Source organism: Leptosomus discolor, chromosome 9, assembly GCF_034619465.1.
Source record: "Leptosomus discolor isolate bLepDis1 chromosome 9, bLepDis1.hap2, whole genome shotgun sequence".
Taxonomy (NCBI): Eukaryota; Metazoa; Chordata; class Aves; order Leptosomiformes; family Leptosomidae; genus Leptosomus; species Leptosomus discolor.
This window is the reverse complement of record NC_141399.1, coordinates 47,003,465-47,015,967: the sequence shown is the minus strand read 5'-3', so window position 1 is coordinate 47,015,967 and position 12,503 is coordinate 47,003,465. Positions and strand designations below refer to the sequence as shown.

The following is a 12,503-nucleotide window of genomic DNA, read 5'->3' as shown; positions in this document are numbered from 1 at the left end:
TTCTCTCTGTGTGGGTAGGATCAAAGCAGGACATGTATAACCAGTTGAATTAATGCTTTTTGACATGATTTCTCCGTTAGTACAGTCCTGAAATCTCATTAACTGCTTGCTCTGTAAATTTTTTTGACTTAAGATGCACCATGACCTTCCTTTTTTAAGGTGGCTAATTTCTAGTTTCTTCTGCCTCTTAATTTTCTGGGATTATTATAGAGAAATAGATACCTCATCTGAAAACAGGAATATTTAGTCAGGCTTTTGGTAGTTTTCTTGCCTATTTTGTCTTGTATGCAAATGTAGTTAGCACGACGCTCCTCTGTTTTCCTAGGTCACTAACAGGCATATGAGTTAGGCTCTACCCTAATTCACGTGTTTGTTCAGCTTGCATGTTTGTTTTCCTCATGTCAGTAAGTTTTAACTGTTGTTCTATGTTGGTCACATGTGGTATAAATTAATGTTAATGTAGCTATAATGCTGTAACCTTTTTAGCTGTAGGAATTAAACTGTTAATTTTCTGTTTCAGTTGGCAAACTGATTATTAACTTGACAGCATTCTGCTGCAGTGATCACCCCAAATTTTGGTAATCAGTAGTGGCCATATTCTCTGAGTACCACTTAACAAAATAGCCTGTGTTCTGGAGTCAGATTTGCATGCTCGTTTTGTTTATTTAAAATACTTTGCTCTGAACGCTCTTGAGATGCAGAATCTCATTACCAGAATATCTGGGGACTGGCAAACCCAGAATTTGTTTTGCTTTTTTGAAGCAACAGCGTGGTACAACACGGTTGCACAATAAATTGCGAGGAGACGGCTCAAAACAACCCATGGTGTATTTCTTGTGGATGATAAGCTAATATGTCAGCGGTCCAAGTGTTCCTTCTTGTTAAGCAAAGTGGAACACTGCCTCTGGAAGTTGTTGTCGCTGTCCTCCTTTCTCTGAAATGACACTGCCTTCAGATATGGCAGATGTAAACCAGCTGCTCTTTGCATTTGCCTGCATCATGTACTTCTCATAATATTTCATTATAAACAGGAAATATTTAACATGTACCTTGCTAACTATCTCTGAAATGTACTTTGTGTGTCTGACACGGGCAAATCTGACATACGAGCTCGTGCGTTGACCTCTTGTGAGTACAATGCAGTTGAGACGCGGCGATGCTGCCAGATGCTCTCTCTCCCTTTTTCTGTTCTCTTTCCCTCTGTTCTGCTGTACCGTTGGCACCCCTCCACGTCAGGATCAGCAGGATCTCCCCTAGCGGGATTAGGCTCATGCTGTGTCTCCAGAAATTTTGATTTTTGTGATGAGCCCTCAGTTGTTGGGTTTTTTGGTCAGTGGCCTCCTGCCTTTTTTTTTTTTTTTGTGTGTGTGTGCCCAGAATTACTGTGACTGTTGTCTTCTCTTCCTTTTCTTGCCGTTAGCAACTGTGATGATACAAGGGTGAGTCTTTTACACCATGGCTCCTAGTATTTCCCCAGTAAGTGAACTCTGACGCACAGCTTTTCCATTTTCAGTGTGTGACATTCTTAATGAGCAACCTCTTTCTGTTGTTACTTTTTAACAGACCTAATATGAAAACGTTTGTTTTCCTTTTGTTCTGTTTTAACCAGTTCGGCAATACCTGCTACTGCAACTCAGTCTTACAGGCACTTTATTTTTGTCGTCCATTTCGGGAAAAAGTTTTGGCATACAAAGTGCAGCCTCGAAAGAAGGAAAGCCTCCTGACATGCCTCTCTGATCTCTTCAACAGTATTGCTACGCAAAAGAAGAAGGTGGGAGTCATCCCACCCAAGAAATTTATTTCCAGATTGAGGAAAGAAAATGGTAAATGAATAAATGAAATTTTTATGCAGATTTAAGCATATAAAACGTAAACACAACTTCCTTTTTAAGTGAGTCCAAAATGTCAAGTTTTAACAGATTTCTGGAAGATTTTTGAGCTCCTGTTTGCGGTGTGAGTTTCACCACCTCTGTAGCATAGGAGCAGAGATTGTATCAGAAGCGTGCTGTGCTGTTAAGAGGGTTATCGAGGTATCTGTTGTTTCTGAACTTGCTTAGACCAAGCACAGAGGGCGTGCACAAGTCTCAGTACTCCAGTTATTTCACATTGGCATCGTGTTCCGTAGAGGTCTGCTGCAAGTCAGCACGCTTCGGGTCGTTGCTAGAGGTTGTCGTGGGCTGAACAGACCTCATGGAGTTGGCCAAAGTTGAACTCTCCAAGGAGACTTAACCACTCGTAGCCTCCTTTCTTACATTTGCGGGAGGATAAATTCCTTATGGTGAGAACTAGTGGTTATTTCCCAGGGCTACTTTGTGAGGAAAAGTTCAGTATGTTGATTTATCATCTCTGCTTGAACTTGAAAAGATAACAAACGTGTAGTAGGGGATTTTTGCCCCTCGATGCTGGACTTAATGAACAAATGGCTCAAGGCAATACATCTGAATTGCTTTATTTCTCTCCCTCCCCAAAGAAAAAAAGGAAAAGCCAACAACAACAGAAGTCCCAAAACCAATCACGGTTTTTCTTCAGTTCCAAGAAATGCCCAAACTAAGTTTCCTTTATGTTATTTTTCAGCAGGCTGTTTCTTGCAACCTGAGGAGTAGGTGAGGGTAACCTAACATCTGTTGTGAGAACAGCAATGTTCAATTCTTCAAAGACTCTTAACAGTGTAACCCACAATTGTATAACAGGGTAGAGAAGGGGGAAGGGCACGCACTGATTGCTAAAAGCGTCGTAACTTGGCACTGTGAAGTATCTGTATTTTTTCATTCTCCTTGATCTCTTCCTTTCCAGAATTATTTGATAATTATATGCAGCAGGATGCACACGAATTCCTAAACTACCTACTTAACACTATTGCTGACTTACTACAAGAGGAGAAAAAGCAGGAGAAGCAGAATGGCAAACTCCAGAACGGCAGCATTGAGAGTGAAGAAGGAGACAAGACTGATCTGACGTGGGTCCATGAAATCTTCCAAGGAACACTAACCAATGAAACCAGATGTCTTAACTGTGAGGCTGTACGTTTAAAACAAAACCAAACCTCTTAGACTTTTCACAGGTTCTGGATCATTTTCCCTAATACTAAGCACACTTTTTCATTTATTAGGATAGATGAAATTGCGCTCTCTCTATTAAAATATGGAGCATAGCCTATTTTATGACTGTATCACCTCTATGTTCAAACCAATACTCATTAAGGTATGTTTCTCAGAAAAAGCGTAGTGTTTTTTCTGTTTCTCCTCCCTGTTTCCATCAAGGCAGTCTGCACCTGGCTGATACAAGCTGCCTTTTTGTCGTCTTGTTATTCCCTGTGTCAGTGACTGATAGTTTTATGTTGTGTTTCTACATGAGAGTTGCTCGCTATTTATTTAACTCTGGGATTAACTGAATTTCTTGAACTGGAGGCCTGTGCTGCTTGGTGCTGGTCCGTAGCCACTATTTGAGAGCGAAAGAAGTGCTACGAAGTCTAGAATTAGAAGAACCACACCACCTTCAGACCAGGAATTTGTAGTTAGTCAAGTGCTATGTCTGATTTAACACTTCTAAAAAAAAATTAAAACCCAGATGGGGAGAGAAAAAAAAGAGAAGATCACAACTGAAATGGCTGTTCTTGGCATTTTAAATCAAAAGTTACGGCTATGTGGTAAAGAGAAGCTCTAAAAATGACATTAATAAGATTCTGTCTCAAGAATTTTGAAATTAAATGGGACTGTTCCACAAACGGAACGATGGTTTTCCTAACTGCTAACCCGTTTAATTGAAAACCCATCTGCTTTTTCTGCGTTTCCTCTAAGTATTTACTGCTAAACTCTGAGATGCAGCGGGAAGCTGCAGAGTGGAACACAGTTAAAGCTTCTCCAGCTCTGAGAGCTCTGAGTGGTTAAAAACTGGGTTTTGCCAGTGAAGTAAGCAGATGTGTTTTGAAGTCTCAAGGGGGAGAGATGTTTTCCGAAAAAGATTTTTGGGTTTGTTGGGGTTTTTTGTTTGTTTGTTTTTAATATTCCTCTCTGGATCGTGACAACACATCAGATTATTTCTTCAGTTTTCATTTACTTCGAGAAAGGGCCTCTGTGTGTGTATATTTATTTTTTATCATGAAGCTCTCTATTTGCAACGAGGACATTGCACCAGAAACAATTAAAAGAAATCTGCCAGTTCTAAACAGTTATGAAATATTTCTTCTTATTTTTTTCAAGGTTAGTAGCAAAGACGAGGACTTTCTGGATCTGTCAGTTGATGTGGAACAAAATACATCAATTACGCACTGTCTAAGGTAAACGAAAATACTTGGGAATGGGAGAAATACCTGCCCTTGGTCAGAAGGAAAGAGCCCAGCTTTGTTGCTCTGTTGGGCAGCACTTGTAGGCTGTGACTTATGGCGAAATATGTTCTGTTCAGTGCTGTTCGTTTTATCTTTACCGTGAGTTTTTGAAGCTGCTGGTTTCTTAGTGGTTTTTAGTAGTTAATGAGTATGATGATTTCTTAGCAGTATGATTTTTTTCACTTTCTTTTATGGGGATTTGTTACATCGTATAGTCAGGTTTTATGAAAACTAAACATGGTATGTTTGGTTTCATAATAAAGTCTTGTTTATTTTGATATTGTTACTGCATGTCAGTTCTCTGGTCCTGATGTTTGTGGTCAGATTTTTTTTTTTTTTCTGACAGAAATTTGCTCCAAGTATTTGACTGCTAGCTCCAAGGCTTGGCAGCTGCTAGGATACTGCTTCTGGCTTCTTCATAGCTGATCACGGATCTGTAATTGCTAGGAGCTGGAAGATAATCCGGACTTTGGCTAGTCAATGGCTGGTGGCTATAGGTCTTAACCTTCAGTGTCTGCCACCGAGCAAAACGTGGAGTGGCTACCTCTGGAAACACCACAGTCACCTTATTGCTGTTTGTTACCGATCATGTTTGACTTCTGCCCAGAAAGAATGCAGTTAATGCTTGAAGGTGCAATTTCCACATTTTTTCAGCTGAACGTTGGTGCTAGATCCCAAGACTGGGACAAATACACTGGAAATGTGTTCGGGAGGTTCAAGTGGAATAAGAGGAATTTCATCTTCTGTGTGTACTTTGGGGTTTTTTCGGTATTAGTAGTGGTAACTTTTAACTGGGTAGTCTGACTGAATATCCCTGCTTATCTGGCTTTTCTTTCATTTCCACAGAGGATTTAGTAATACTGAAACTCTATGCAGTGAATATAAATACTATTGTGAGCAGTGCCGCAGTAAACAGGAAGCACAGAAGAGGTAAGGTTCAAATATTCAGGCTAATACAAGTGTTCTCTGAAAACGGGCAGCTGTTGGGGAAAAAACGCCTTGTGAATTCAGTAAAAAAGAAAATGTAAGACTGTTTAGGTCTGTGTTTGGTGGGGAAGGGAGTAAGGAAGAGTGGAGAGACCAAGTAGCTCTGGCAACCTTATTGGAGAGAAATGAGGAGATTAATTTTGTATTCCTCCCAGAAGAGCTTATATCTGCTGCTTCCAGACATTCACATTTTCCCCAGTTAGCGTTAATCAGCTTAAAGCCGCTGAAAATCATCCCATCTGCTTTCACTGTGAATACTGTCTACAAAAAATCTTATTTCTCACCTCATACTTGGTCCCAGACAGAGCAGCAAGACAGATTAATTCCATCTCTTTCTTCCCATTGATGCGACGAAAAATTGGTGTTTTCAACATAGACAGATGTCAGTTGCGTAGTTAATCTTTCAGAATAAATATCGCCTTTTCTCACTGGAATACACGTGAGAAAAGCAGCCTTTTGAAAATCTTCATCATCATTTTGGATGCCTTTTAAGTAGCTTCTTGTTGAAACTGTTCTTTAACAAAGCTTTGTTTCAGGTGATCAGCTGATACCTTGTTCTTTGTTTAACATATTTTTGTGATGCAGAATGAGAGTGAAAAAGTTGCCCATGATTCTAGCTCTGCACTTAAAAAGGTTCAAATACATGGACCAGCTGCATCGATACACCAAACTCTCCTACCGTGTAGTCTTTCCCTTGGAGCTCCGGCTCTTTAACACTTCAGGAGATGCTACAAATCCTGACAGAATGTATGACCTTGTGGCTGTAGTCGTTCACTGTGGCAGGTATGTTGGGTTTGTGCTTTCTGGACCTTTCTTTGAGTGCTTTTCTTAGAAATTTGAAAGGAGTCTGTCAGTCATGTGCCATTTTTATAACAGTACAGCAGCTGGCAGTATGGGAGCATGCTGAGCAGCGTCAGAGCTAGTTGTCCGAAAATTTATTGGGTTTTTTTAAAGTGTTTTGGCCTTTTTACTCTTTTAAATTTTGCTTTCTGAGTACACAGAGTCTAAGGTTTGCTCTTCAATCACCTTTCAAATATGGTAGCAGTTCAGACAAGTTGGGCTGTAGCAAAGTAAGGGCAGTCTTTAAAAAAAACCCAACAAAACCCAAAACCAGCAAAAAAACACCCCACCCCTCACCGTACTTTCCAGGAAAGCTAAATGAAATAAAAACAGATCTTGGAAAACCGCTTACTAAAATAGAATTAAGTTGCAGTTGTGATGTTGCTACTTGCTAAACCATTTGAAGGTTTTTTAGAAGCTGGTGCCACCATGTGGAATAAACTGTGTACTCCTTTTTTAGACTACCCTTATTCTCTTTATTAATTTTTGTTGTTGTTAGGGCTTGAATTCTGGTTTTAAAAGCAAAGAGGAAAAATTTTTAGCACTTTTGGGGAAAAAGCAGTCATGGAGGGCAAAAAAAAATATTTATAACTGCCTTCTGGAAGTGTGAGTTTTGAAGTAGTAAGTTATTACAGCACGCAAATGTTTTGAAACCTCTTTGTGAGGAGCAAGACAATATAATCAACCCACTAATATTGCATAGGTTTGGTACATAAATTACCTACTTGTAATTCTAGGTGATTTCTGTTGTGGTACAGTTGTGCTGGTTTTGATGTATTTTTATCATTTTAAGATCTCTTCCTAGGCAGTTTTTTCTGTAGATGCTTACTTTGCTGTACCTGTAGCTGCTCTTAGATGTTCTAACAGTGGTGATTAACAATTCAGATCAATTAAATAGCTTTGCTTTTTCTTCTCAAACCTGTTGTCTTATGTGAGGCTTCTAGGCATCCTGTGACTCTAGTTTCAGTTCTTACTAGGAACTTACCAAAGACTTAAGAGAAACTGTGTTTTCTAAATATTTGAGGTCTCAGAACTAGTTTTAAATATTTTGCCCTTGTAGTTTTATTTTTCCTTTAGTTGCTCTAAACAAAGAAGTTTCATTCTGTGACAGGTAACGTGTTTAAGTATATCAATAATTCTGGAAGGGCTAGAGAAGGACTTTCTTTTGCCTAAAGCTGATATGAATATAGATTGTTTTAAAGCCTTGTGTAGATCCTCAGTAAAAAGTAAAGCCAAGGGGTTGGATTTTTTTTTTTTCTTTTCTCACTGTGTCCCTGGACTGTTCTCTCAGAATTTGAGGTTAGTAGATTGATAGCTCGTGGTTTTCTATCCGTGTAGTTTATTACTCAACCCACTACCTTTTCAGGGCGGTCTGCCTGCCTTTACTCTGCAGATCCATCTCCTTTTGAGTCAGGTCATTTCGTTGTCCCTTCCCTTCAAGGTCAGCATTCAGGATATAGGCAGTAGAGTCAGACTGGGAAACTGCGACCAGAACAGTGGGAACAGCGGTTACAGGATGCCTGTCTGCAGTCAGCCGTAGGCTGAACCACACTAAGAATTTAAAAAAAAATCTCCTGTGTAAATCGGATATTTCAGACAGTTATTAAAATTTTTGAACAGTGGTCGAAATACTCAGCAGTGGTGAATGCAACAAAACAGTGATTGAAATAACAGGCTTTTCATTTTGTTTTTTGGAATGTAGGAATGACTATATGAAATATTTACAAAACTGTGTATTTCAAATATGTTTTATTGGGTGAGTAGCAAAGATGGAAATTTTAATTCAAGTAATTTGGCCAAGTCTAAGAACCTGGACAACGTTATGAGTAGTATTAGACAACGTTAAGAGCTGGGAAATCTTAACTCTGCCAGTAGTAGCGAGAATCCCGTGGGAGAGCAGCGGTCCTTGTAGGCAACGTGAGTAATAAGACTTCAATCCTTTTTTTTTTCTGGCAGTGGTCCAAATCGTGGACATTATATCACCATTGTGAAGAGCCATGGCTTTTGGTTGCTGTTTGATGATGACATTGTAGAGGTAGGTATGCTATTACATAGTGCAAACGAGTGTAGATGGCATCGCTGCCCAGCGCTCTCCTTCTGGCTGGGGTTAGCTTTTGCACCTGTGAAAGTGTTTCAGCAGAACCTGTGCACTGGAGAATTCGGGATGTCTCAAAAGTAAACCTCAGCATTTTGGTGCATCTTTGTGACAGAAGTCCCAAAGGGCGAAGGAACACGAGGGCTGTTTTGAAGTGGGGTGTTGTGCATCTGTGCAGGCTGAAATACCACAACTTATTCTTCTTTCAACCCACCTTTTGGGCTCCTTTTTGTTGCTGACTGGCTTTGCGCTAGTTGCATTTCGTTGCTGTGTGGAAGAACTTCTGACCTTTTTCTGTAGGCAGTTTTCCCCTACAAATTGAAGTATAGAAAAAACATTAAAAAAAAAAATAAAAATTTGGGAGACTCTAGTAAGACCCTGAGAGTATAAAAAGATGTTTGGGCTGTTTGTGGTAACGTTTAAACAGTCTGCTCATGCAAGTTTTTCCTTAAATTTTTCCTTTTCTACTAACATATCTGTGAGGACTAATACCCAAAATATTTATATAGCCATGTTTTTCACCTAGTTACTGAGCTAATATCAATCAGTAGAGCAAATACCCCAGCAGAACAGCTTCTTGTAGAGATGAAAATGTGCTGTTTGCTTCTGAGATCTCTTGGTCAAGGTTAAGGCCTGATGCTAAGTGTCTAAATTGGTACAGCAAAATCCTTCCTTGTGTGGAAAGAAAGATGATGTAGTACATTCTCCAGTTTGGGGTGGTTTTTTTTTAAAATCTTTGCTTAGCTTCGAGCATCAGGAGTGACTTCCTGGTGATTTGGATAGCTTGTATGACTGAACAGTTGCCTTTCTCCCGCTATTATATTTTGAGGGTTATTTTCCTCTTTTTTTTTTTTCTGTCATGGATGAAGTACGTAATTGTGTCAGCTAATTTTGGAAATAGTGTTCACTTCAACATTTTAAAATGCAAGTATTCACTGTCTTTTCTACCCAGGAGAAAAGACATTTAAAAAGTACTTTACGTTTTAAAAGTACATGTAAAATAACCATCTTGTTGTTCTGTGTTTATTTTCTATCAGTCACTTCTGTGTTGTAGCTTAGCTTTTAGGTCAAACCAGAATTTCTTTTTATCTGCAGGCTCTGTTGGCACTTTTATAGCTGTGCCAAAAAGTAGCTTTTAAATATGCACTGTCTGTTATTGGACAATAAATTCAAGGGGCTGACACAAGTAAGCTAGAATGTAGTTCCTCTCTCCTGGAGGGATGCTTTATTTTTTTTTTCCTTTAAGTTGCTTTTGTAACTTTAATCATGGCTTTCCTTTTTTAAGTTCATCTTCTTTTGCAGAGTTTTATCTAAAACGCTGTAAAAATAAAGCTCTTTGATCTGAATTTTCTACATTCTGTGTTTTCCGTGGTTCTTTGAGTTTTCGGTGTCTTGATTAGGATTGGCAACGCAGCCCTATCCTGTAGCACTGCCTCTGCCCCAGCAGCAGATCCAGAAGTTTAAGATCCCCTTTCCTGCTAGAAGATTCTCTGTGGCTGGCGTTTGCATGGGGTGTTTGCTTTCTGTGAGATACAGGCTTTGTTTTTCCTACCAGTGGAGGACATGAAAAACTGCACGTGAGAGATTCGCGTGAGTCACCTGAGATCATTGATAAACAGTTGCTCCTCGACCTGCTTCGAAGGGTGTAGCGTAAGGATTCCTGCTGGGTTGGTCCCAGAGGATCTCTTCACTACCCACTGGGCCTCTCCTGCCTTCCAAGTGTGTGATGAGCACGAAGCTTACCTCTCACCTCCCTCTGCCTAGCAAGTGCCACCCTTTCTCTTTCCTCAGCCTTCCAGAACTCACCTGAATTTCTGGTGATTCAGTGAAGGAGAACAGGATAGTGGCGACTGCGCTTCTGCTCCTGATGCTACAGGCTGCTGGAAAGAAGTAGCTGCAGTTTTACTCATCTGTTCTCTCTCCCCACTTAGTCATCAGCTCTTGAGAATTAGTTCCTGACTAGTGCTGTAGGCTATTCACTGAAAAAGTGAAGTAAAGCCACAACTGCTTTTGTCAGTTCCATCTGCTGCCTAAAGAGGTTTAAATATCTACTCTGCGCTTGCCCGAGTGCTGTTATCAGGCTGCTGGTGATTGGCCAGAAGGGGACACTATAGGAAATATATTGCTATGGATGGCGTGACAGAGGTTGTCCTCAAAAATGGAGTGGCAAAAAACGCCCAAAGTCCCAACTCCCCTAGAACGTGAATTCTGCATAAGTTTCTGGGTTTAGGGCTAACCACAGGAGCTTTCTACTCTTCAGAGACTCTTAAGAACCTGAAAGGAGCTTTTTTTCTTTTGATTTGTGGGGGTTTTATGCTTCAGAGACTTCACATTCTAGGTGTGAACTGGCTATGTAACAAAACAGGTATTAGTCAGCAGGCTTCAGAAGAGGAATCCAAAGCCCTTGTAGCTGTCTACAGATATTGCAACTGAAAGAAGTCACAGGAGAAAGCTTTTCCCCCTTGAATACGGTTAGAAAGCTTTGTTGCATTTTTGGCAAGTGATATGAATTAATAGCTCTGAACTGTCAATAGGAAGTAGTTTGTCCTTATTACCCACTAAATGTCAGAAGTGGTGAAGTCATATTTATTTGTCTGTTTGGATTCAGTTGGAAGGCCAACTTTCAATTAAATTGGAGATAGATGATAACCAAACATACTACAGCATATGTGAAAAGCAACTGCATCAAATCCAGGAGGCAAATCAGTCCAAATGGGAAACTGCGCCAAGCAAAATTAATTGAGAAACCTGAGTAAATGATCTCTGGCTAATTTGACACGTTGTCATTAGAGCAGCTAAGTGATCCATCACAATGACAATGTTTGTGTGAAACAGAGAGGGGAAAAACGTCCATCCAGGGAGTTCTCCAGATTGAGAAAAGAGGGAGAATGATTGTATATCTTCACTTAAATATTTGTTCAGAGATTTGCAGCATTCAGTTGAGCGCTATGAATGGTATGCGAGACAAGGGCTTGGTTTGGGGAACCAGAATAGTTGTCTGGAAATGTGCAAAAGATATTTCAGCTCAGTTAACAGGAAAAATCGTCTTAATGCCAGGTGAGGCTGCAGAATCCTAGAAGGAGTTATGAAACCATCAACGGGTTATTACTCTAGAGCCACAACTGGGTAAAACCTTGCTGGCCACAATGTATGTGGTCAGCCAAGGATGGGAAGAATAGAGACTACACAATCCTCTTTCAGTTCCACTTTGTTTTCTGTGGATAGTGAAATTAAAGAAGGAAGTCAGTTTTGCTGTGGTAAAACTAAAAATATCTGTAGGATGAATTAATCTGTATCAAATGTTTGAGTTACATTCAAAATGAGCAGTGGAAGTAGATTTGATTGCATGGCAAGTTAGTTGGCACTTAAAATAAAACATGTTTGAGTTGTCTGCTAAATATATTACAAGGATTGAAGAATGTTCTTTTGCTGTTTTTCTGTTAAAATATGTATCTAGCAGTTTGTAGTAGACATTATGTTAATAAATTGTGTGAAAATGTAAAAGCCCTCAGAACGGTATTTCAGCTTCTCTGAAGTCCTTGAATGGAGAAGAGACAGACACCAAACATCTGTTTGGGATTTGTTTTTTTTTTTTTTTAGCAGAATGTTTAACAAAACCATTCAAGGGAGAATTGCAGCAGCTCTGTCCTGCAGTTGATGCATCTTCTGGAAACTTACTGACTAGGTCTGGTTTTTCTGGCGCTCCAAAGAGGCTGCGAAAAGGATGGCCTAAACCTGCAGGTGGTTTGGCAGGGCCACGTAGAGAAACCACTGCGTTTGTGTTCGCTGGTGATGCTAAAGTGTGTTCAGTGAGCAGTGGTTCAGCGCGCTGCCAGATAGGTTCTGTAGCTGAGGGGGCTTCTCGATGGAGTCCTGGCGTGGTCCCTTTCCTTTAAGACCTGAGCACAAGTTGGTCTCTGCTGCTCCCTCTCCCGATCAAAGCAGGTGCTCAACCCAAAGCCTCTATTCTGAACATCTCTTTGCTTCCTCAACTTTTTGCCTTTATTCCCCAAAGAATACTTTAGGCTAGTCAGCCTTCAGTCCTCCGCAACAAATTCAGGCCACTTCAGCCTCTCACCCCTGTGGACCCAGAGTCCTAAAGGTATTTTAAAATGCTAAAGCACAGCGGAGGGCTGAGCAGCGCAGGTCATTGGGAGCGTTTTGTTTGGGTGTTTTGGGCTCTGCGCTTGCTCTCCGCTGCCTGCAGGATCGAGTTCAGTAACGTGAACCCACTCGTTCTCAAGAGCGGGATCAAGA

General features: G+C 40.4%; 1 protein-coding gene across 1 annotated transcript in view; it reads left to right on the top strand.

Annotated features, from left to right (window-relative positions):
- Window positions 1-12,503, top strand: part of LOC104347290 (ubiquitin carboxyl-terminal hydrolase 12) — a 32,096-nt gene that overhangs the window by 16,371 nt on the left and 3,222 nt on the right. The window contains exons 3-8 of the mRNA XM_086469929.1: window positions 1,610-1,823; window positions 2,794-3,020; window positions 4,200-4,276; window positions 5,171-5,254; window positions 5,897-6,094; window positions 8,108-8,186. Of these exons, the coding sequence (XP_086326055.1) occupies window positions 1,610-1,823; window positions 2,794-3,020; window positions 4,200-4,276; window positions 5,171-5,254; window positions 5,897-6,094; window positions 8,108-8,186 (879 nt within the window). The remainder of the gene's footprint in view (window positions 1-1,609; window positions 1,824-2,793; window positions 3,021-4,199; window positions 4,277-5,170; window positions 5,255-5,896; window positions 6,095-8,107; window positions 8,187-12,503) is intronic.